We start from the raw sequence: 26,785 nt of genomic DNA on the forward strand, positions 1-26,785 counted from the left end.
TATAAATAATTTTCTCATATTACATCAAATGTGAGTGATTATTAAATATCTTGTTTTACTGTAGTATTGTATAAATAAAACCTGCAGAAAAGTTCATTTGATGGGATACAACTGTAATGCTATTGCAAAATGCAGAGGAAATGGGGTAAGTAACTTTTCTTTTTGTAGTTCTAAATTAAATGTTGTTTTTGTGGGTAATTCAAAGTAAAAGTTTATCTTATTTGGGAGAGCTGAGAATGTAGTTATTTTTAAACTGACCTTGCTTAGGAATAGCTAATTAATATAAAGAAAATCAGTGGAGCTAATTCAAAAACTGTTAAGTCGTAATATATATGTTGAATTTATTGTGAACGTCCACAACTTACGAATTAATAACGTTTAAATGAAAAATATATATTCTTTTCATATGGCAATAAATGTATGTTTTGCTTGTAATTATGAACATATTTTGTTCCCCTTAGTTTTCTTAATAATTAAAATTTATGGCTAAATAATATTTTATAGAAAGTATACTCAAGAGACCTATTGACATGTTAGCTACTTTTCTGATTGTTTCTATGAAGAGGTTTCTAATAGGAAATGTATCCTTATTCAAAAACTTTTTATTTCTTCCCAGCTGATAATCTATCTTAATCTGTTAATACAAATTTGCTGTTACTTTTATATTTAATTTGTACATCTTAAAATATATAGTTTTGGTCCCTTTAAAATTATTTTACCTAAATGAAAACCAGTATAAGATGTAGTCGACATTATAAAAATTATTCTAGATTTACCAAATTTATCAGTATTCAATTTTATAATTTTTGAATTGACTGGACTTAGAATATATAAGATCCCTCTTGCATTGTCTTTAATTTTCTAGACACTGTCAACAAAGAGGATAACTACATTTTTCATGTTTTGTTTTTTACTTTCTATAGTTACAATTATTGGCCTGATCTTTTGCTTTTCTTTATTTAATTATCTGTTTTAAGTCTTCAGCACTAAAGATGTTGATTAAATCTCAAAAAAAGTTACAGATTATAGATTATTGATACTATTTTATTGGATACAAATTTGTTTTCTTCATCTACCACCATTTATTTATTTTTTAAAGAGTTTATTTGTTTGAGAGAGAGAAAGAAAGAGAATGAGCAATGAGACAGGCAGAGGCAGAGAGAGAGAGAGGAGCAGACTCCCCACTGAGCAGGGAGCCAGATGTCGGGCTCTGATCATGACCTGAGCCAAAGGCAGATGCTTTACCCATTAAGTCACCCAGGTGCCCCATAATTATAGCTTGTGGTTCCACTAGGGGATGACATCTACAACCATTTAGATTCCATTTTTATTTTACTTAGATTTTTTGATTATTTTAATAAAAATTTTTACTATGAAATATGACATATATAAATAAGTAAATAATATTAAATTCTGCATTTATTTTAAGATTTTCTCTCTGCTATTAATTTCAAAAATAAAATTAAAATGTCAAGTAAAATCTAATTGAAGCTAGGATTACTTTCCAGTGACATCTCAGTTAGGTAATTATATTTTTACAGTTAATAGAGTTGACTTGCAATTTTATAATTTTCAATTTTAGTTCAATTTTATGAGGATATAGTTGTTTAGAAATCTTATTGTGAAAATAACATGTACCCATTATTATAATACCATAAGAGAATTTCACTGGCCAAAAAATCCTCTGTGCTCCCCCTCTTCATCTCTTCCCCAGCCCCAACCTACAGCAAACACTCATCTTTTTACGGTCTCCATAGTTGTGCCTTTTCCAGAATGCTACGTGGTTAAGAATGTGTAGCTTTTTCATTTTTTGTGTGTGTTAGCTTTTTCAAGTTGGATTCTTTCACTTAGTAACATACATTTAAAATTCCTTCATGTCTGTATTTGCCACAGTTTATTTATTTATTCACCAGTGAAAGACATATTGGTTGCTTCCAAATTTTTGCAGTTATGAATATAACTATTTAAATATCTATGTACAGAATTTTGTGAAAAGATAAGTATCTAACTCTTTTAGGTATATACTTTTCTTTAAATTAGACTTCCTAGCAATTTATCATTTTATTACTCTGAAAATTAATGACCTAAATATATCAAGTTAAGAAAAGAACAATAGATTATACTGAAAATTTTAGTTATTGATTGACTGTAAGTGGTGGACATTCGTGAATCTGGTCCCCATTGTTAAAGAAAAAGTTTTCAATATTCAATTCCATGTCTTTCTTTCTACAATATGCTTTTGATGTTGTATCTAAAAAGTTATCCCCAAACACAAGGCCACCAATATTTTCTTCAGTGTTATCTTTTAGCAGTATTATAATTTTACAATTAGTTCTATGATCTATTTTGAGCTAATTTTTATTAAAGACATAAGTACAATTTCTTTTCATGTGGATTTCCATTACCATTTGTAAAAGGATGATTCTTTCTCCATTGAACTGCCTGCCTTTGCTCCATTATCAAAGACTAGTTTTTTTTTTTAAAGATTTTATTTATTTATTTATGAGAGACACAGAGAGAGAGAGAGAGAGAGAGGCAGAGAAACAGGCAAAGGGAGAAGCAAGCCCATGCAGGAAGCCTGATGCAGGACTTGATCCTGGGACGCTGGGATCACACCCTGAGCCAAAGGCAGACACTGAACCACTGAGCCACCCAGGCATTCCATATCAAAGACCAGTTGACTATATTTATGTGGGCTTAATTCTGGTTTCTTTATTTCATACCATCAATTTGTTTATCTATTCCTTTGCCAATACCACACTGTTTTGATTATTGTAGCTTTAAAATAAATATACACATCAGGTAGTTAAAGTGATCCTTTTTTGTTCTTCAGTATCACGTTGGCTACTCTTGGTCTTTTGCCTTTCCATATAAACATGTTTGCCAAGTCAGTTTGTCCGTATCCACAAAATAACCAAATGGAATTTTGATTGTGATTGTATTGAATGTATAGATCAAGTGGGAAAGAACTAACATCTTGGCAATATTGAATCTTCATATCCACATACATGGAATATCTCTCCACTTACATAGATCTTGGAGTTTGTGACATTAGACCCAGTTCTAATGTCAGTTCTCCTAATATAGGTCTTGTAAATTTATAACTATTTTCTTGGTGTTAATGTAATGGTATTGTTTTTAATTTCAAATTCTAATTGTTTATTGTTGTATATAAATAGCAATTGACTTTTATATATTAACCTTTCATTATGCTATCTTGCGTAAACACTTATTGGTTCTTATAGCCCTTTTGTTGATCCTTTGGGATTATTTACACAAATAATCGTGTCATCTGAGAACAAAATATTGTTTTTCTTTCCAAATTTTATATCTTTTATTTCCTGTTCTTATTGCATTAGCTAGAACTTCTAGTATAAGGTTGAAAAGAAAAAAAAAGTAGGAAGAGTAAACATCCTTGCCTTCTTCCCAATCTTAGCAGGAAAGCTTCTAGCTTCTCACTACTTTTTTTTTTTTTTTTATGTTCCGTTAATGGAGTAGGCCATAATAATTTGTGAATTTCTAAATAAAGTAGAACAATTTCTTATCTGTATTTTTTTAAAATGTTCAAACTTTATAGAGAATCATATTCAAATAAGCATGTCTAAAGAAAATAATAAAAACACTTACTTCCTGGAAAGCAACAAAGAGAATGTATTCATAAACCCAGGGAACACTTCTCACATTCCTTTTTTCCACTTCTCCACAATTTTCTTCATTTATTTATGAAATAAATATTATTTATGTTGGAGCCTCTCATCTGTGACCTTTTACCACCAACACGAGTGAAAGCTTGTGAAAAATAGCTTTCTATTTTGCTCCATTATCAAAGACTAGTTTTTTTTTAAAGATTTTATTTATTTATTTATGAGAGACACAGAGAGAGATAGAGAGAGAGAGAGGCAGAGAAACAGGCACAAAAAATAATTTATCTTTTTCTCTGAACCTCATGGCTTGCTTACTTTCTTCTTTCCATTTGTTCTTTTTTCCTTTCTCCTTTGTCTATTTATTTTTTTTACTCTTTTATTTATTTTTTCTCTAGGTTTCTCTCAATTCGCTAATGTAATCTTGGCTTCAATTGTTCTCTGCCTTTTTTAATTGAAGCATAATTGACACATAACAGCAAATTGGTTCAAGATATAGAATATTATAATTATTTAATATTTGTATGTATTGCAAAGTGATCGCCACAATAATTCTAGTTAATATCCATCATCATACATAGTTACAATTCTTTTCTTGTGCTAAGAAGTTTTAAGATCTGCTGTCTTGGCAACTTTCAAATATTCAATACCATATTTAACTATATTCACCATATTTATATTACATCCTTATGATTTATTCATTTTATAACTGGAAGCTTTTACCTTTGACAACCTGCACTCACTCACCCACCATACCTCACCCTTCACCTGTGGCACCTACCAATATGTTCTCTGAATTTATATGTTTTAAAAAAAAAAATTCTACTTATAGAAGGAATCATATGGTAATAGACTTTCTCTGTCTGACTTATTTTACTTAGCATAATGCCCTCAAGGTCCATCCATGTTGCCACAAGTGACAAGATTTCATTGTCTTTATGCTAAATAATACCCCAATGTGTGTGTGTGTAGACATATCACGACTTTTTTATCCATTCATTCATAGACTCTTAGATTATTTATGTATCTTTACTATTATTTAAAAAGTGCTGCCATAAACATCTGTTCAAGTTAGTGATTTGGTTTCTTTGGATAAATACCCAGAATTGGAAGTACTGAATCATATGGTAGTTCTATTTTTAACTTTTTTGAGGAAGAGCCATCCTATTTTCCACAATGGTTGCTCCAATTTACATCCTCACCAACAATGGTTCCCTTTTCTCCTCATTAGCCTATTAATGTGATAGATTACATTAACTGATCTTCAAATCATACAAATCATACTTAAAATGATACAAGGAATAAAATACATTTTATTCTGTTATATTATTCTTTCATAAATTAATTAATTTGATTTGCTAACTTTTTTTATGCTTTTTGCAATATGCTTATGAGATATTGGTCTATAGTTCTCCTTTCTTGTAATGTCTTTCTCTGGTTTTGACATTAGGATAATGCCAACAACCTCACAATGAGCTTGGAATTGTTCCTTCTGCCTCTATTTTCTGGATGAGGTTGTAAAGAATTGACATAATTGCTTTCTTAAATATTTGATCAAATTCACAAGAGAATACATCTGAGCTATGTGCTTTCTGTTTTGGAAGGTTATTAGTTATTGACTTAATTTATTTAACAGATATGGACCTATTCAGACTATTTCTTCTTGTGTGAGCTTTTACAAATTGTATCTTTCAAAGAATTAGTTCACTTCACCTAGGTTATCAATTTAGATACATAGAATTTTTAGGATATTACTTTAATTTTATTTTTATTTAGTTAACATATAGTGTATTATTAGTTTCAGGCATAGACTTTAGTGATTCATCAGTTCCATATAACACCCAGTGCTCATTACATCAAGTGCCCTCTTTAATGCCTATTTCCCAGTTACCCCATCACCTCACCCAATTCCCCTCCAGTAACCCTTAGTTTGCTTCCTATAGTTAGGAGCCCCTTATGGTTTGTCTCTATCTCTGATTTTACCTTATCTTTTCTTCCCTTAACCTATGCTAATCTGTTTTGTTTCTTAATACATGAGTGAAATCATATGGTATTTGTCATTCTCTGACTTATTTTGCTTAGCATAATACCATCTAGTTCCTTCATGTCTTTGCAAATGGAAAGATTTCATTCTTTCTGATGGCTGAGTAATATTCCATTGTAGGGGTATATATATAAATATATATAATCTATAATGATCACATATAGTTAATATTAATATAATATTATTATATATTATATTAGTAATATGATATAATTAATAGTATAATTATATTATTAATAATCATTATAATTATATGTAATAATTATTATTGATTATATGATGTAATTATATGTAATGATTATATTATAAATATATATGACTATATTATATTTTATAGAATATAAAATAAATTATATATTTTACTATATAATAATATATAATATGATATTATATATAGAGAGAGATGAACATCTTGGCTCTTTCAATATTTTTGGCAATTAAGTCATTGCTGCTAGAAACATTGGGGTGCGTGCATGGGCACCTTTGAATCAGGTTTGTATCCTATGTATAAATACCAGTAGTGCAATTTCTGGGTCATAGGGTAGCTCTATTTTTAACTTTTTGAGGAACCTCTATACTGTTTTCCAGAGTGGTTATACCAGTTTGCATTCCTACTATCAGTGTAAGAGGGTTCCCCTTTCTCTATATCCTCACCCATATCTGCTGATTCCTTAGTTGTTCATTTTAGTTATTCTGACAGGTGTGAGGTGGTATCTTATTGTGGTTTTGATTTGTATTTCTTTGGTGCTGGGTGCTATTGAGTATTTTTCATGTGTCTGTTGGCCACTAGTATGTCTTCTTTGGTGAAATATCTGCTCCTGTCTTCTGCCATTTCTTGTCTGGATTATTTTGGGGTTTTTTGGGTGATGAGTTTGATAAGTTCTTTATAGATTATGGATACAGATCTTTATCTGATAAGACATTAACAAATATCCTGTCCCATTTTGTAGATTGTCTTTTAGTTTTGTCAACTGTTTCCTTAGCTGCACAAAAGCTTTTTATCTTCATGATGTCCCAATAGTTCATTTTTGCTTTTGTTTCCTTTGCCTTTGAAGCTTTTCTACCAAGAAGTTGCTGCAACGAAGGTCAAGGAGGTTGATGCCTGTGTTCTTCTCTAAAATGTTGATGGTTTCCTGTCTCACATTTAGGTCTTTAATCCATTTTGAGTTTATTTTTGTGTATGGTGTAAGGAAATGGTCCAATTTTATTCTTCTGCATGTAATTGTCCAATTTCCACAATACCGTTTGTTGAAGAGACTGTCTTTTATCCTTGATATTCTTTCCTGCTTTGCTGAAGATTAGTTGACCATTTCTGGGTTCTCTATTCCATCCCATTGATCTATGTGTCTGTGTGCCAGACCATACTGTCTTGATGATCACAACTTTGTAATATAGCTTGAAGTCCAAAATTGTGATGCCAACAGCTTTGGTTTTCTTTTTCAATATTCCTCTGGCTATTCACAGTCTTCTCTGGTTCCATACAAATTTTAGAATTATTTTTTCCAGCTCTGTGAAAAATGTCAATGATATTTTGATAGGTATTGCATTGAATTTGCAATTATATGTAATAATTATATGTAGATTATATGTAGATTGCTTTGCGTAACACAGACATTTTAACAATATTTGTTCTTCTGATCCACGAGCATTGAAAATTTTCCATTTCTTTGTGTCTTTCTCAATTTATTTCATAAGTGTTCTGTAGTTTTCAGAGTATATATTTTTTACCTCTTGGGTTAGTTTTATTCTTAGGTATCTTATGGTTTTTGGTGCAATTGTAAATGGGATTCATTCCTGATTTCTCTTTTTTCTCTCTCATTGTTAGTGTATAGAAAGGCAAGTGACCTCTGTGCACTGCTTTTATACTCTGCCACTTCAGTGAATTCCTGTATGAATTCTAGCAATTTGGGGGTGGAATCTTTTGGGTTTTCTGTATAGAGTATCATGTTGTCTGCAAAGAGTGAAAGCTTAACTTGTCTTTGCCAATTTTGATATCTTTTATTTCTTTTTTACCTATGATTGCTGAGAATAGAATAGGTCTTCAAGTACTAAGTTGAACAGTAGTGATTGAGAGTGGACCATCCCTGTTAGGTTTCCAATCTTATTATTATTGAGGATAATATTTGAGTGGGTTTTTTTGTGTATGGCTTTTACAATATTGAGATATGTTCCCTCTGTCCCTACACAATGGAGAGTTTTTATCAAGAAAGGATGTTGTACTTTGTCAAAAGCTTTTACTGCATCTCTTGAGAGGGTCATATGTTTCTTGTCCTTTATTTTATTAATGTGACATATCAATTGATTGATTTGTGGATGTTGAATCACCCTGGCATCCCAGGAAGAAATCCCACTTGGTCATGGTGAATACTCCTTGTAATATACTGTTGGGTCCTATTAGCTAGTAACTTGGTGAGAATTTGGCACCCATGTTCATCAGAGTGTTGGTGTGTAATTCTTTTTGGTGAGGTCTTTCTCTGGTTTTGGGAACAAGGTAATTATGGCCTCATAGAATGAGTGTGGAGAATTTCCTTCCATTTCTATTTTTTTAAAAGGTTTAAGAAGAATAGGTATTATTTCTTTTTAAAACATTTTGTAGAATTCCACTGGGAGACCCTCTTGCCCTGGATGTGGTTTGTTGGGAGATTTTTAATTACTGCCTTCAATTTCTTTGCTGGTTATCAGTATGTTCAGATTTTCTATTTTTATTTTATTTTTGGTAGTTTATATGAATGCATCCATTTCTTTCAGATTGCCTAATTTGTTGGTAAATAATTGCTTATAATAACATCGTATTGTTGTTTGTATTTCTTTGATGTTTATTGTGATCTCTCCTCTTTCATTCATGATTGTATTTACTTGAGACTTTTTTCCTTTCTTTTTGATAAGGTTAGCTAGGTAGGGGTTTATTGAGCTTATAAATTCTTTCAAATAACTAGCTTCTAGTTTCTTCTATCTTTTCTGTTGTTCCTCTGATTTTTATATCATGGATTTCTTCTCTAATCTTCATTGTTTCTCTTCTCCCGCTGGACTTAGACTTTATTAGGTGTTCTTTTCCCATCTTCTTGAGGGGTAAGTTTAAGTTGCATATTTGAGGCCTTTCTTGGTTTTTAAGAAAGGCCTATATTGCTATATATTTCCCTCTTAAGAGCACCTTTCCTGCATCCCAAAGGTTCTGAAATGTCAAGTTTTCATTTTCATTTGTTTTATTTGTTTTTTGAAATTCTTTAATTTTCTTGTTAATTCATTCATTCTTCAGTAGGATTGTCTTTAACTTCCATGTATTTGTGTTCCTGCCAAATTTTGTCTTGTGATTGAGTTCAAGTTTTAAAGCATCATGGTCAGAAAATATGCATGGAATCCAAACTTTTGATATCAGTTGAGATGTGAGTTGTGACCTAGTATGTGATCTATTCTGGAGGAAGTTCCACGTGCACTCAAGAAGAATGTGTTTTCTGTTGCTTTAGGATGAAATGCTTGAATGTATCTGTCAAGTTCATCTGGTACAGTGTGCCATTCAAAGCCTTTTTGATCTTCTTAGATGATCTGCCCATTGCTGTGAGTAGGGTGATAAAGTCCCCTACTATTATTGTGTTATTATCAGTTTGTTTCCTTAATTTTGTTATTAAATGTTTTATATGATTGGTTTCTCCCAAGTTAGGGGCATAAATATTTACAATTGCTAGATCTTATTGTATAGGCCCTTTAATTATAATATAGCATTCTTCTTCATCTCTTATAATCTTTGGTTTAAAATCTAGTTTGTCTGATTAAGGATTCCTACTCCAGGTTAGTTTTGATGTCCATCAGCATGATAAACAGTTCTCCATACCTTAACTTTAAATCTGAAGGTGTCTTTGGGTCTACAATGAGTCTCTTGTAGACAGCTTATCAATGGGTCTTATTTTTTTAACCTAATCTGATACTTTGTGTCTTTTGATTGGAGCATTTAGCCCATTTACATTCAGAGTACTTATTGAAAGATATGAATTTATTGCTATTGTATTACTTGTAAAGTCACTGTTTCTGTAATTTTTTTCCTTTCTGGTCTTTGTTCCTTTTGGGCTCCCTTTTTTCTCAAAGGATCTGCTTTAATATGTCCTGCAGGGCTGGTTTAGTGTTCATAAATTCCTTTAATTTTGTTTGCCCTGGAAACTCTTTATCTCTCCTTCTATACTGAATGACAGCCTTACTGGATAAAGTATTCTTGGCCGCATATTTTCTCCATTTAGCACATTGAATATGTCATGTCAGTCCTGTCTGCCCTGCCATGTCTCTGTAGACATGTTTGCTGCCAGCCTTAGTTCCTGCCTTTGGAGGTTAAGGACCTCTTTTCCTGAGCTGCTTTCAGAATTTTCTCTTTATCTCTGAAATTTGTGAACTTCGCTATTATATGTTAGGGTGTTGACCTATTTTTATTGATTTTAAGGGCGGGGGGCTTCTCTGTGCCTTGTGGACTTGAAAGCCTGCTTCCTTCATGAGATTATGGAAGTTCTTAGCTCTAATTTGTTCAAATACACCTTCTACCCTTCTGTCTCTCTCTTCCTCTTCTGAGACCCCTATTATTCAAATATTTTGCTTTATGGTATTGTTGATTTCTTCAAGTCTCCCTCTTTGATCCAATAGTGTTTTTTCTCTCTTTTTTCAGCTTCCTTATTTTCCATCATTTTGTCATCTATATCACTGACTTTCTCTTCTGCCTCATTTATCCCAGCAGTTAGAGCCTCCATTTTTTATTGTATTTCAGTATTCTCTGTAAAAAAAATATATATATATATTATATATTATAAATATATATTATAAATATATAATAAATAAATATAACTATATATTATAACTATATATATTTTATATATATTATATATATAAAAAATATATATATTTTAAAGAAAATGGAAGCCTGCTTTTATTGATGCACACATCGATGGACCTGCGATTGGAAGGGGCAATGATGTTAACATGATACTCGTAGTTAACGCAACAGAAACATGAGGGCAGGAGATGGCTTTGCAGGGACACGATGCCTTCATAAGTTAGGGAAACGGACTGCTAGCTGGCTGCCCTCTCATTTCATGTTCTTCACAAACTCCTCTTCCTTTTTGATGGAGGCCTTCAGCTCCAGGATGGCTTCTGCTATCATCTTCTCTTCAAAATGGGAGATCTTGCCAATGCCTGGATTCTTCTCGATGTCCTTTTTCCCCAGCAGTAATGGTGTGGAGAAATAGGCACAGTCTGCTTCCTGGGATTTAACAAAGGAACATTCGACATCTCCTTCTTTCCCATCCATTGCATCCACAAGGGAGAAGACAAACCGGGCTCCAGCATATGCCATGGACAGGGTGGCAGAGCCTGCTCCAGCTTTGGCCTTCACCACCTCCGTGCCGGCCTCCTGGATCCACCCAGTGACGGCTGTCAGCGGGTCAGGGGAAGGTCCACCTTGGGAGTGCACTGAGAGATCAGGGGGATGATGGTCTTCCCGGCATGACCGCCAATGACAGGAACATTGACTCGCGCGGGATCCAGACCCTTTAGTTCTGCAATGAAAGTGTTGGCCCTGACAATGTCCAGGGTCGTGACCCCGAAGATTTTATTGGGGTCGTAAGCTCCGTGTTTCTTGAAAACCTCCGTTGCAATTGGGATGGTGGATTTGACCGGATTTGAAATGACGCAGATCATGGCCTCGGGGCAATGCTGGGCGCAGGCCGCAGTCAGGGTGGCCACAATTGACGCAGTGGTGTTGAACAGGTCATCCCGTGTCATGCCGGGTTTTCTTGGGACCCCGGCTGGAATCACCACCGCATCGCAGCCTTTGAGGCAATCCGGCAGCTGCTCAGGTCCGAGGTGGCCTTTCACGGTTGCTCTGGTCTCGGCGTGGCTCGGATCTGCGGCCACTCCGGTGTATGAGCAATACCGTAGAGGGTCAGGCGGCTCCCTAAGGGGCTGTTCTTGAGAGGCCGCGCAAGGGGCCGCCCCATTCCTACGGAAGCCCCAAGCACAGCTCCTTTAGCATTGCTCTGGGCGGGGCGGGCGAGGGCGGAGAGCACGGTTGGTTGTCTGGAGCAGAGCTATACAGAGCAATGGGTGTAGGCCGTTTGGCATCTCTGCCCTTATGGTGGGTTTCGACTTTGATGGCACGCCCAGACTCTATCAGACTGACCCCTCGGGGACATACCATGCCTGGAAGGCCAATGCCATAGGTCGGGGGCCAAGTCAGTGCGTGAATTTCTGGAGAAGAATTATACTGATGAAGCCATTGAGACTGAGGACCTGACCATTAAGCCGGTTATCAAGGCCCTCCTGGAAGTGGTTCAGTCTGGTGGCAAAAATACTGAACTGGCTGTTATGAAGCGAGATCAACCCCTCAAGATTTTAAATCCTGAAGAAATTGAAAAATATGTTGCTGAAATTGAAAAAGAAAAAGAAGAAAATGAAAAGAAGAAACAAAAGAAAGCATCATGATGATGGAATCTTGTAGTGATTTTTAAATTCAGATCATGGAGGATTCTCAAAAATGATATGTAGGCATTTCCATTCCATTTACTGTCCGTGTGTCCTGCAATAAATTTGTTTGTTGACCTTTTCAAAAAAAAATTAATTTTGGCTTGATAAGATTTTAGTTCTTTTACTTATATGGTAAGGGATTCTCTACTGTCGTCTATGCTTTTTTCAATCCCAGCTAGTATCTTTATAGTCATGTTTTGAATTCTAGTTCTGATATCTTACTTATATCTATATTGGTTAAATACCTGGCAGTGAGTATTGCCTCTTGCTCTTTCTTTTGGGGTGAGTTTCTCTATCTTGTCATTCTGTCTAGAAAAGAATAGATGAAAGAGAGAGAGAAGACCAATTAGATCAAGTTGATTGTACCAGTTTGGCCACTTATGTACTTACTGATTTTCTGCCTGCAGGATTTGTCAATTATAAATAGAGATATGTTAGAATCTCCAACTGAAACAGTGAATTTATCCTTTACTCCTACAGTTATTTCAGGTTCTGCCTCATAAACTTGACCCCTTGTTCTTAGTTGCATTTTTATGGAACTTTGGATTTTTATACCTTCTTTTTCCTTATGTAATCCCCTCTTCAGCTCTGAAAATTTTCTCTTTGACTAGTGTTACCATGGTAAATCTTTCACCATCTCCTACTTTTAGTCTACCTGTGACTTTATACTTAAAGTGCATTTTTGGTAGATAACATTCTTGTTTATTTACCCACTCTGAAAATCTCTTTTAAAAATGGTATTTAGGGGCAGCCTGAGTGGCTCAGCGGTTTAGCACCTGCCTTCAGCCCAGGGCGTGATCCTGGAGACCCAGGATCGAGTCCCACGTCTGGCTCCCTGCATGGAGCCTGCTTCTTCCTCTGCCTGTGTCTCTGCCTCTCTCTCTCTCTCTCTCTCTCTCTCTCTCTGTGTGTGTCTCTCATGAATAAATAAATAAAATCTTTTTAAAAAATGGTATTTAGACTATTGCTTTTAAAAGTAATTACTGAACCCTTCCCACTGCACTTTCAGCTGCCCTGAAACACCTTTGGTGTTTGTGAATCCTCTGAAGCACCTCCTTTGCTAGAGACCAGCACCGCCATGCCCTAGCAGCAGTTCCATAGGCCTATCTGCTAGCTTCACATGGTACAGGCTGCCTCGGGGTTGTTAGTGGTCACTTAGTAGTGAGGAAGGTGCTGTGGTCACTGCCTGCCCTCCCACAGCACCCTAGGGTGGGTACACAGATAAATATGGCAAAGTGGTGGTAGCCGGCACCAAACTTGACTAGATGGGATGAGCAGGCGGGTCAGTTGCTGGAGCCCCATGACGTGGATGCCAGGCTTTCTCCTTGGCAACTTGACCTGGTGACCTTGGCCTGGCACCCAAGAGTTCAGACCACAGACCCTGAAGGTCACTGAGGTCTGCCCAAAGAGCAGGAAGCAATGGATGGACAGAACGTGGAGGGCATTGCTGAAGTTTTCTGATGTTTCACTTGTATGGAGAAATTCTGGGATGCATGCCTATGTTCTCATTGCTCTAAGCTTTGTTGTTTCAGCTGTATCAGACACATTCTGACAGAGCAGAGGGCTCAATGTCCTCATTGCCAGGCTGCACTCCAGATAGGAGAACTAGCAAACTGTCGTTGGGCAGAAGAAGTAATACAGCAGCTTGATACTCTTCAACTCTGCAGTCTCACCCAACATAAAGAAAATGAAAAGGACAAATGTGAAAATCATCATTAAAAATTTAGTGTATTTTGCTGGACTTGTAAGAAATGTGTTTGTCATCCACATGCATTTGGGGAGGAAAGCATGGTGGACTTAACCTTTAAACCTTTTGCAGAAATTTATGAATAGCATTTTACTAAAGTAAATGAAGAGGTAAGCAAAATACTTCATTGCCATCTCATGGAACTGATCAGCTTAGTTCAAGAAGTAGAACAAAATGTAGAAGCTGTTCAAAAGCCAAAAGATGAGTGTGTTTGGGAAATTAAGAATGCAGTGTAGATGATGATTGCATGGTTAAACACACAGCTGAAGAATAAGCTCCTAACACTAATGGGTCAGAAGACATCTTTAACACAAGAAACAGAGCTCTTAGAATCCTTACTTCAGGAGGTAGAGCACCAGCTGAGGTCTTGAGTAAAAGTGAGTTGATATCTAAAAACTCAGAGATCCTCATGATGTTTCTGCAAGATTATTGAAAACCCATGACATCCTTTGTTACCACTTTTGTTCCACCAGACTTTGGCAGGTGCTGGCTCATATCTCAGGTCATTTGAAATAAAATCTTTGTAGATGGATTAATCTGCTTGGACTGACATAACAGAATACCAAAGACTGAATGGTTTCCACTATAGAAGTTTATTCCCTCACAGTTCTGGAGGCAAGAAGTCCAAGATCAAGGGTCTAGGAAATTTGATTTCTGATGAGGCCTCTTGTTGGATTGCAGACAGCCACCTTCTCCCTCCATCCTCCCAAGACCTTTTCTTTCAAGCACAGAGTTCAGTGTCTGGTGTCTTTTCCTCTTCTAATGGCATGAGCTTTATTGAGTTAGGCTCCATCCCATCCCTACCATCTCAGTTTATTACTGCCCTCAAGGTCCTATCTCCAAACACATTGGCGTTAGGGCCTCAATATATGAATTTTGGGAGATACAATTCAGTCCATAACATTTGTATTTTGTTCTTTTTAAATATCCTTATTTGGGGCAGCCACAGTGGCCTAGCAGTTTAGTGCTGCCTTCAGCCGAGGGCCTGATCCTGCAGTTCCGGGATCAAGTCCCATGTCGGGCTCCCTGCATGGAGCCTGCTTCTCCCTCTGCTTGTGTCTCTGCCTCTCTCTCTCTGTATGTCTTTAATGAATAAATAAATAAATAATCTTAAATAAAAATAAAAATATATCCTTATTTGATTCCTAAGATGAGAGATTAAACCACTGTGTCAGATAAAAATATATTGGTATGACAGATTTTAGTCCAACTTATAATTTAAAGATGGCTTATGGAATATTGCCAAGTCTTTCTCGTATGTTGAGAGCTGTGGTACTTTTAGGAAATAGCCTTTGTTTTAAAATATATTTATGTGTTTAACTGCCCTTTCTTTTTTCTTTAATATGTGATGCCCTCTGATGGCCACAGGGCATTGATGGTACTAAACAGTGTAGTGCAAGCCAGGGTTCTTCAACCTTGACACTGTTGATCAGGATAATTCTTTGTGGCAAGGAGGGAGCATTGTTGTTTATTATAGGATGTTTCGCAGTATTCCAGTAGCACCTTTCCCTTTACAGTTGTGACAAAAGTATTTCCAGACATTTGCCAAATGCTCCCTGGGAGCAAAACTGCCCATGCTTTAGAATCACTGGTGTAACTGGACCACTCACAGTTCTATAAACAGAAGAGAAAATTCTCTTGACAATCAGAACTCAGATAGTTCTCATTGACCAATAAGTCTTCATTTCTCTAAATAAACAAACCCGGTATAATATTCCTATTTTAATAAAGCACTGAAAATTATTAAAAAGACTTGATATTTGTTATCTTTAGATAAATTTGGGTGAACTAAGACTGTTCATCAATATCCTAAGGCTGCCTCTTTGATAATATGGTCAGTCATTTCAGTTTTAAAGAATACTTTTTCTGAACCTCCATCACCAGGGAAAGAAATATAAGTTTTGACATAAATACCAGATATTTATGTCAAAATGTTATAAACATTTTTCATTTGAAACTCTGGTGCATGGATCAGAACCAGCTGGAGTGTTTGTCCAAAATACAAGTTCCCAGGCCTCTTCCCTGATCATCTTTGGTGGGGGCGTCCAGAAGATGAATCTTGGGCATCCTGAGTAATCTGAACTAAAGTTTGGGGACTGTAAATAGAGATAAACTCCTATGCTGGTACTGCTTGCTCATTAGGCAGGTACCTCTACATTAGACTTCTTATCAGTCTTTCTTACATCCAGTGATTGTTTTGCTTTCTAACTACCCAAGTGACTCAGAACCCCAACAGTCCCTTCCTTTTCATTACCTCTTTTGTTGGGTATAAATGGAAGGGACTGAAATTGGGAAGGCAAGAGAGCAAGGGAGGAAGGCAGGAGGAACATCAATAAAGAGGAAACTACCAAAAAATTAACAAAAAAGTATGACAATTAAGGACCTTTCCATGGATAAAGTTCACCTTAAGACCCTCTCTCTCTCTCCCCAGTAATGCTTATTACTGCCTTCCAGAAATTTTGGCTTGTAACTTAACTGTAATTTTTAAAGAAACTCAGGTTATAGATGGCAGAGAGATCCAATTAAGAAAAGCCAACATTTATTGACATTAAGTTACAGATCAAATTTTAGTTGTGTGAAAGCAGTGGTGAATGTGCCTAAGCTTTGTGGATCATGAGACTGGATTGCCTTAAGTTACATTTTGAAGAATAAAAAGTCACTGAACAACAAAAACAGCAAAGTAATTATTGATATAATTAGATTGATATCTACCTTCTATGCTACAGTTTTCTATTAGTTGCCCTTGTTTTTCATTTATATTTTATCTTCCATTCTTTTCCTGTCTTTTCTGTTTTGAATTCAACATTTTATAGGATTCAATTTTTACTTTTCTATCAGTAAATCAACTATACTTAGAAATTTTTATGGGTACTTTGTAACAGAGTATTCCCAATCTCTCACTCTCATGACTTATATTTCTGTAATTCATTTTTCTTACCTATAAGCTATAATCACCAAATACAATGTTGCCATTATTTTGATCAAACTATTATTTCTTACATCAATTAAGAATAAGAAAAATAAAAGATTTTTTTACCTTCCTTTATTCTTTCTCTTTTACTCTTTTTTCTTTATGTATGTATGAGTTTCTAATCTATATCAGCCTTAATTGAAGCATTTCTTGCAGAGCAGATCTATTCGTGAAAAATTTTTTGAAAGTTTGTTTGAGAAAGCTTTTATTTCTCCTTCTCTTTTGAATAATAATTTTAATGGATATACATTCAAGGTGGATATTTGTTTTTCTTTCAATATTTTAAATATTTCACTCTATTCTCTTCTTACTTCCCTGATTTCTGAAGAGAAGTCCCATGTAATTCTCACCAATGCTCTTCTACAGATAAAATTATTATTTGTTACTTCTTTCAAGATTTTCTCTTCCCTTTCTATTTTCTGGTTTGAATATGTTAATTGTACATGCATTTTTGAAATATTTACCCTCCTTGGTATTCTCTGAAGTTTCTAGTTATAAGGTTTTGTATCTGTCATTAATTTTGGGAAATGCTGCTTCAAATATTTTTCTGTTCCTTTCTTTTTTTTCTCCTTTTGGTATTCCCGTGACATGCATGTTAAGTATTTTTTAATTGTCCCACCCTTCTTGGATATTCTGTTATAACTTTTTAATTATTTTTTGTTCTTTGATTCCAGTTTTGGAATTTTCTATTGATGTTTCCTCAAGCTCACTAATTATTTCTTTGGCTGTATACAGATGATCCCATCAAAGGAATTCATTTATTCCATACTTATTTTGATTTCTGGCATTTTAAATATATTTTTTTAGAGTTTCTATCTCTCTACTTACATTACCCATCTGTTCTTTTACATTGTCTACTTTCCCCTAGCACATCAACCATGGTTGCTTTAGACCTCTGGTCTCATAATCCCAACATCTCTGCCATCTGTCTGACCTGCACCTTGTTCTATCTCTTCAAATTATACTTTTTGTCTTTTAGTATAGTTTGTAATCCTACAGAAATGGTCCATTTATATACATCAAGGGATGACATTTCCTGCTTGCTAGATTATACAGAGGTCTGGTCCTTGCAAGTTAATGTCAGACATTCCTCTCCTAAAGTTACATAAAAACAAAATATGGAGTTACAAAGGTTACAATAATACTAGCTTTTATACTAATATTTTAAAAAATTTATTAGTTTCTTATCATGTAGAAAATAAATAGTAGAGTTATAATTGTAACTTTAGCTTTTAAAAATGCTTATGAATTTATCTTTATTGAGATCTTTACTTCCTCATGTAGCTTTAAATTAGAATATACTGTCCTTTCAAGTCACTCTGCCAGAGACTTTTTTACTGTTATTTACAGGGGAGCTCTAGTAATAATGAATTCCCTTAGTTTTTGTTTCTTTGGGAATTACTTAATTTCTTCCTTATGTTTGAAGAACAGTTTTGCCAAATATACCATTCTTGGTTGACAGGTGTTTTGTTTTTTCTCTTATTTTTCTATTAGCACTTTAAGTATGTCAGCCAATTTGCCTGCTGATTTCCAAATTTTCTCATAAGAAAGCTGCTGATAATCTTACTTAAGATCCCTTGTATGTGACAAGGTTTTGTTTTGGTGGTTTTTTGTTTTGTTTTGTTTTTTGCTTTTTAGGTATTCTTTATTCATGAAAGACACAGAGAGAAGCAGAGGCACAGGCAGAGAGAGAAGCAGGCTCCCTATGGGGATCCAGATGTGGGACTTGATCCCAGGTCTCTGGGATCATGACCTAAGCCAAATGCTCAACCACTGAGCCACCCAGGCTTTCCTGTTTGTGACAAGTTACTTCTATCGCTGCTTTCTAAATTCTCTCTAAATTTAAAAGCCTAGAGATGCCTGGGTGGCTCAGTGGTTGAGCATCTGCCTTTGGCTTGGCATGATCCTGGAATCCCAGGATTGAGTCCCACATCAGGCTTTCTTCATGGAGCCTGCTTCTCCCTCTGCCTATGTCTCTGCCTCTCTCTGTGTGTGTCTTTCATGAATAAATAAATAAATAATCTTTAATTTAAAAAATATTTTAAAAATAAAATAATAAATTTAAAAGCCTTTGGCTAAAGGCTTTTAAAGTTTGATTATACTATGTAACAGTGTGAGTCTGAGTTCATCTTAAAGTTTGTGGGCTTCCAGATGCTTATATTCATGTTACTCATTGAATTTGGGAAGTTTTCAGTAATTATTTCTTCATATATTCTCTCTTCTGAAACGCAAAAGGGTGTTCTTCAAGATTAAAAAAAAAAAGATACTAACAACATGAAAACACATTAAAGCATAAAATCACTGTAAAAATTAAAATATATTCAAATTCATGATACTCTAATATTTTAATGTTAGCATGTAAATTACTTTAAACCCTGGTATAATAATTAAGGGACTAAGTTTTAAAATTAACTAGGTACAAAAATGTGTTAATGGGTACACCATACAAAATGATGGAAATTGTGGCATTAGTTACACAAAATGTGGGAGGAGGAGTAATTAAAGTGTAGAATATTTGTATAAGCTCAAAGTTGGGTTGTCATCAGCTTAAGATAGACTGTTACATCTATAAAATATTTTATGTGAGCCTCGTGATAGCCACAGATAAAAAGCCTATATTAGGCACACCAAAGAGAAAGAGAAAGTAATCAAAGCATAGAAGTGATTTGATTTTTAAAAAATCAATTCACAAAGGAGAACAGAAAGAGGAAAAACAGAACAAAGAAACCATCAGAGGGACTCCTAGGTGGCTCAGGGAATGAGCATCTTCCTTCTGCTCAGGTCAGGATCCCAGGTCCTGGGATAGTGTCTCTCATGGTGCTCCTTACAGGGAGCCTGCTTCTCCCTCTGCCTATGTCTCTTCCTCTCTCTGTGGGTCTCTCATGAATAAATAAATAAAATCTTTTAAAAAACCCACCAGAAAACGAGAAAAACAAAGGCAATAGTAAATCGTTACAAATCCATAATTACTTTAAACATAAATTAATTTAATTTTTATTAAAAAACAACATCAAATGATATACTGCCTACAGTGATTTACTATACTTTTAAGGACACACTTAGGCTGAACATGGAGGAATAGGAAAGATTTTCCATGCAAATGGTAACCAAAAGGCAATAGTGTGGCTATACTTATATCAAAGAAAATATACACTTTAAGTAAAAAATTGTCAACAAAGACAGGAAGGGCACTATATAATGATAAAAGACTCAATTCATCAAGACGATATAAAAATTAGAATAGACATGCACCTGAATTCCAAACATCTAAATATATAAAGGAAATATTAACAAAATTGAAGGAGAGAAATAGAGAGCGATACAGTAGTAGGAAGGAAGCACAGAAAATTTTTTTTAGTGATGGTGAGTGGAACTTAATTAGTGGGTGAGAACTCTCAGTTTTATGCAAACTAAACTGTTTGAATTTTACAATATTTTATTTATCTAATTTATTTTTTAAAATTTGTTTTTAAAGATTTTATTTATTTATTCATAAGAAACACAGAGAGAGAGAGGCAGAGACACAGGCAGAGGGAGAAGCAGGCTCCATGCAGGGAGCCTGATGTGGGACTCGATCCTGGGTCTCCAGGATCACACCCTGGGCTGAAGGCAGCGCTAAACTGCTGAACCACCTGGGCTGCCCTACCTAATTTACTTTAAAATGAAAATTAATACTCAACTTTAAATGTAAAAGCAGAATAACATGTAAACACCATAGGTGTAAACGTCTAGAATTGCAAGTTTATCATAAAGTTTTATTTTATTATTCATTTTAAATATTTTTTACATCTATTTTATTTTGGAAAATGTGTTCACTTAAAAATGAAATACAAATAGCTGATCACTAAAGTAACATTTTAAAAAGGGCATTAGGATAAGAAATTAAAGTTTCCAGGAGTGCCTGGGTGGCTCAGTGGTTGACCATCTCCCTTCAGCTGAGGGCGTGATCCCAGGTCCTGGGATTGAGTCCCACATCAGGCTCCCTGTAGGGAGCCTGCTTCTTCTTCTGTCTATGTCTCTGCCTCTCTGTCTGTGCCTCTTATGAATAAATAAATAAATAAAATCTTAAAAAAATAAAGTGTCCAAGTCAATTGGTAGCAATATTATTACAATATTTTCTATAGAAATTAAAGTTTAGAAGTAGAAAATCCAGAAGTGGTGATAGCAAATGCTCACAAAATAACTAAATGAGATATTTTTGAAAAATTCTAAATTCATCCAATGTCGTACTCTCTTCTGTGAATACAATGGCCATAATTTATTGAATCCTGTGTTTAAAAATGATTGGGGAAGGGTAAAATAGTTATCAAAAATGGTCCATATATGGAGGTCATAAGTATACTATCATGTAGGTAGTGATTTTTTTCATTAACTATTATGTTAAAATTTTCACTACTTTTTCTAACCTATTTCTCATACAGTATTTAGAAACTTAGAAAAATAGTGATTTTATTCTTTTGAACATATACATAAGATACAAAAACTAACATAATTTATAGTAATTATATGGCTTTTTTGTTTGTTTGTTTCAGATATGTAATAATTTGGGTAACTGTCATTGCTTTCCTGGCTATAGGCCTCCATATTGTGAATTCCAGATTGGTTCACCAGGGGGAAGTATTGATGATGGAAATGTTAAGAAATCTGGTGAGTAGAAATGACACTTTTAAAGTACATGCAGTTTGTTTTTTTTTTTTGTACATGCAGTTTTATGAGATACTTAAAGGACTATAATGCTCAGTCAAATCTTTCATGATCACCTGAGTAATTAAGAGAGTTACCTTGATCTGGAGAAAAGGGAGCCCTCTTACACTGTTGGTGGGAATGTGAACTGGTGCAGCCACTCTGGAAAACTGTGTGGAAAAAAAAAAAAAAAACTGTGTGGAGGTTCCTCAAAGAGTTAAAAATAGACCTGCCCTACTACCCAGCAATTGCACTGCTGGGGATTTACCCCAAAGATACAGATGCAGTGAAACGCTGGGACACCTGCATCCCGATGTTTATAGCAGCAATGTCCACAATAGCCAAACTATGGAAGGAGCCTCATTGTCCATCGAAATATGAATGGATAAAGAAGATGTGGTTTATGTATACAATGGAATATTACTTAGCCATTAGAAATGACAAATACCCACCATTTGCTTCGACGTGGATGGAACTGGAGGGTATTATGCTGAGTGAATCAGAGAAGGACAAACATTATATGTTCTCATTCATTTGGGGAATATAAAAAATAGTGAAAGGTAATAAAGGGGAAAGGAGAAAAAATAAGTGGGAAATATCAGAAAGAGAGACAGAACATGAAAGACTCCTAACTCTAGGAAACGAACTAAGGGTGGTGGAAGGGGAGGGGGTCGGGGGGTGGGGGTGACTGGGTGACGGGCACTGAGGTGGGCACTTGACCGGATGAGCACTGGGTGTTATTCTGTATGTTGGCAAATTGAACACCAATAAAAAATAAATTTATTTAAAAAAAAGAGAGAGTTACCTTGAATAGTGGCTTTAATTAAATTAGTATTACACAATATTTGTAATGAGATTTTCTCAGATACTTAGTTTTCATCAACTTAGTTTAATACATCAGAAACAGTCCTCAGGTTTTAATTAATGTCAAAGCAAGAAATAAGATGATGAACTTAATGAATAAATAATAGATGTGCTCTGACTGTTATACCAATAAACTATCCCTCTTGTCTCTCTTCTTGTGCCTCCATATTCCCTAATACACAACAATATTGAAATTAGTCCAGTTAATAACCCCACAATGACCTCTAAGTGCCCAAAGGGAAAAAAAGTCACATGTTTCTGACTTTAACTCAAAAGTTCCAAATGAGTAAGCTTAGTGAGGAAGACATATCGAAAGCCAAGACAGGCCAAAAGCTAGGCTGCTTGCACTAGTTAGCCAAGATGAGAATGCAAAGTTTTTGAAGAAAATTAAAAGTGCTAATCCAGAAATATACAAATAATAAGAAAGCAAAATAGCCTTACTGCTGAAATGGAGAAAGTTTTAGTAGTCTGGATAGATCAAACCAGCTAGAACATTCCTTTAAGCCAGGCAATGCCCAATCCAGAACAAGGCCCTAATTTTCTTCAATTCTTCAAATGCCAAGAGGTTTGAGGAAGCTGAAGAAGAAAAGTTTAAAGCTAGCAGATGTTGGTTCATGATGTTGAATAACAGAAGTTATCACCATAACATAAAAGTGCAAAGGAAAGCAGCAAGTGATGATGTAGATACTGTAGCAAGTTAGCCAGAAGATTTAGCTAAGAAAACTAATGAATGTGGCTACACTAAACAACCGATTTTCAATGTAGACAAAACAGTCTTCTATTGGAAGAAAATGCTGTCTATGAGTTTCAGAGCTAGAAAGGAAAAGTCAATGCGTGGCTTCAAAATTTCAAAGGGTGGGCTGAGTCTCTCCTATTAGAGACTTATGCAGCTGGTGATTGAGTTGAAGCCAGTGCTCACTTACCATTCTGAAAATCCAAAAAATCCTTAAGAATTATGCTGCAACTACTCTGCATGTCCTCTATAAATGGAACAGAAAAGCCTGGGTGACAGTACATCTGTTTACAGCATGGTTTACTGAATATTTTAAGCCAACTGTGGAAGCCTGCTGTTGAGAAAAATAGTTGCTTTTCAAAATATCATTGCTGATTAACAATGTGCCTGATACCCTAAGAGTTCTGATGGAGATGTACAATGAGATTAATGTTGATTTCATGCCTGCTAAAAAAAAAAAAAAAAAAAAAAAAAAAAAAAAAAAAAATTCATTCTAAAGCCCATGGATGAAGGAGTAATTTTAACTTTCAATCCTATTATTTAGGAAATCCATTTCATAAATTTATGGCAGCTATACATAGTCTATAGTGATTCCTCTGATAGAGCAAACGAAATTGAAAACCTTCTGGAAAGGATTCACCATTTTAAATGTAATTAAGAGCATTTGTGATTCACTGGAAGAGAAAATATCAACATTAACAAGAGTTTGGAACAAGTTGACTCCAATCCTTACATAGATGACTTTGGTGGCTCAAGTCTGGTGGAGGAAGTAACTGCAGATGTGGTTAAATAACAAGAAAATTAGAAGTGGTACCTGAAGATGTGACTGTATTACTGCAATCTCATTATAAAACTAACTATTGAGGAGTTGCTCCTTATGGATGAGCAAAGAAAATGGTTTGCTGAAATAGAATCTACTCCTGCTCAAGGTGCTATGAAGATTGTTGAAATGACAGCATAGAATTTAGTATATTAGTTAAACTTAGTTCATAAATCAGAGTTTTAATTTTAAAAGAAGGTATACTATAGGTAAAATGCTATCAAATAGCATTACATGCTACAAAAAATCATTCATGAGAGGAAGAGCCAGCACATACACAGATAAGACACTCTCCTGCTGCATTGCTGAAGCTCAGAGGCTTGTGTAATCAGGACATTTTTTTTTCCTGATGTTTTTCTGAAGCTGGTAAGCATGTTCCTCCCCATGCACTCTCTAGTTGCCTTGTTAAAGTGAATGGTTGCACACAATCCACAGAGGAGACACCATTTGATCTAACCTGGTGGGCAAGAATGCAGGCATTCCAGACCTCCATGGAACCATAGCAATCAGAAAGAGTTTTTGACAGACCACCATCAATAGGATAGTGCACAGACAGCAAACTGAAACACAACCGTAGTCTTCCTATGGAGAGGCCTATTTAGGTAGCCTGGAGTTTAGGCTTGAGGGACAGTCTTTAAGTTTCCCACAAATGTAGAGGCTAAGGAGGTACTCCCAGAAAATGTAGTCAGGGAGACACCATCCTTGTGCACACCTTTGGCTTCACTAGAGCTCAAGAACACTTCCTAGAAAATGTCTGACACCCATGCAGCCCCCAGGGGATAGCTTTAGATCTCCTGGTCTCAACACCAGCAGAGGTTATGATTATGGCCTCACAGGACTGCATATATTTATATATATTAAAAGCCGATGCCTGAGGGTCTGGCATTCAAGCAGCCTGAAACTAAGTGTTAAACGAGATTCCTCCCTTTGGATCACAACAGGTCGTGGCACACACTAAACAACAAGGGACTATTGAAAATAAACATGCAGTTTAGAAAATCAGAAAAGTTCAAGAAATAACCAAGAGTTAGAACAAGATTCGAATGAGAATAATTATCATCTACAAGGTCACTCCTTCAAGACTGAGAGGTAGATATTTTGCCTAAAACACAGAAATAAACACAAACAAAATAAGGAAAAGAGAAATACATTCCAAATTAAACAAGATAAACTTTCAGAAAAATATCTTAATGATATAAAGATAATTATAAAGAGTTCAAATACTCATTAAGATGCTCACCAAATGGGAAAAGAATGGATAAATACAACGAGAACTCCAAAAAAGATAGCATAAGAAAGTAACAAACATATGTCATCAAGCTGAAGAATACAACTGAAATGAAAAATACACTACAGGATTCCACAGCAGTTTAGATTAAGCAGAACAGATTAGTGAGCTGAAAGATGTAGCAACGGACATCATGAGAGTAGTAAAATTTACTTATTTATTGTATGTTTATTATTTATTTATTTACAAGTACAGTTTTCCCCTTCATGATTTGTTGAAGAGACTACTTGGGTCTTTTGTCAAATATTACTTGATGATATATGCAGGAGTTTATTTCTGGGCACTCAATTCTGTTTCATTGGTTTACATATCTATTTTTATGCCATTACCATACTGTTTTGATTACTATAGCTTTGTAGTACAGTTTGAAACCAGAAAGTGTGACGCTTCAAGTTCTGGTCTTCTTTTTCTGGATCATTTTGGCTCTTCAGGGCCTTTTGTGACTCCATACAAACCTTAGAATTTTCTATTTCTGTGATATGCCTTTGGAACTTTGATAGGGATTCCACTAAACCTATGGATGGCTTTGAGTAGTATGGACATTTTAACAATATTAATTATTTCAATCCATGAACATGGGACACATTTCCATTTGATATCGTCTTCTTCCATTTCTTTCATCAAAGTTTTGTCGTTTTCAGTGTATAGATCTTTCATCTCATTGATTAAGATTATGCCTCAATAATTTAAATTTCTTTATGTTATTGTGAATGGAATTATATTTTTCTTCAGATATTTTATTGTATATGTATAGAAACACAACTGTTTATTGGACATTGATTTACTACTTGACAACTTCACTAAATTTGTTTGGTAGATACAATTTTTTAGTAGCGTCTTTAGTATTTTCTATATACAGGACCATATTATTATCGGTGAAGACAGTTTTTCTCCTTTCTTACTGATTTGGATATTTATATATTTATCTTATTACTGTAAATGGGAGTTCCAGTACTATGTTGAACAGAGTGACAGTTTTGTCTTATTTTTCATCTCAGGTGAAAGTCTTTCAAAATTTTAGCATTATCTGTGGACTTGTATATGGTCTTTATTATGATAAGGTATCATAATAAATTTTTTGAGAGCTTATATAATGAAAAGCTTCTGTATTTTGTCAAGTGTTTTTTGTGCATTTATTGAGATGATCATAGGATTTGTATTTTTATGTCTTTAATTTATGTGGTTTCACATTTATTGATTTATATATGTTGAATAATTCTTGCATCTCACATAAAATCCCACTTTCTCATGATGAATTATCTTTTTAATATGCTATTAAATTTGGTTTGGTAATATTTTGTTAAGATTTTGTGCATCTATATTTATGACAGATATTTGTAATTTTTTTTTCTTGTGGTATCCTTTTCTGACTTTGGTATCAGGGTAATGCTGCTTTTGTAGGATGAGTTTGAGAGTGTCTTCTCTACAATTGTGGGAGGTGTTTGAGAAATATTGCTGTTTAAATGTTTATTAGCATTTCTTTAAATGTTTATTAG

At 34.8% G+C, this 26,785-nt stretch overlaps 1 protein-coding gene and 2 pseudogenes across 19 annotated transcripts in view; 2 read left to right on the top strand and 1 right to left on the bottom strand.

Annotated features, from left to right (window-relative positions):
• LOC112652954 (disintegrin and metalloproteinase domain-containing protein 18) overlaps positions 1-26,785 on the top strand; it is a 183,548-nt gene that overhangs the window by 121,391 nt on the left and 35,372 nt on the right. For 8 of the 19 annotated variants that reach the window (XM_049094828.1, XM_049094827.1, XM_049094825.1 and 5 more), the window contains 2 exons: positions 65-145; positions 21,434-21,548. In XM_049094828.1, coding sequence (XP_048950785.1) covers positions 65-145; positions 21,434-21,548 — 196 coding nt within the window. Of the gene's footprint in view, positions 1-64; positions 146-13,715; positions 14,041-21,433; positions 21,549-26,785 lie in introns of those variants that run through there. The other 11 variants (XR_007402611.1, XR_007402610.1, XR_004805811.2 and 8 more) reach the window with 6 other exon arrangements.
• Positions 10,733-11,457, bottom strand: LOC112653126 (malate dehydrogenase, mitochondrial-like; annotated as a pseudogene).
• LOC112664457 (proteasome subunit alpha type-7-like) lies at positions 11,583-12,273 on the top strand (annotated as a pseudogene).

Source organism: Canis lupus, chromosome 16 (assembly GCF_003254725.2).
Source record: "Canis lupus dingo isolate Sandy chromosome 16, ASM325472v2, whole genome shotgun sequence".
Lineage (NCBI taxonomy): Eukaryota > Metazoa > Chordata > Mammalia > Carnivora > Canidae > Canis > Canis lupus.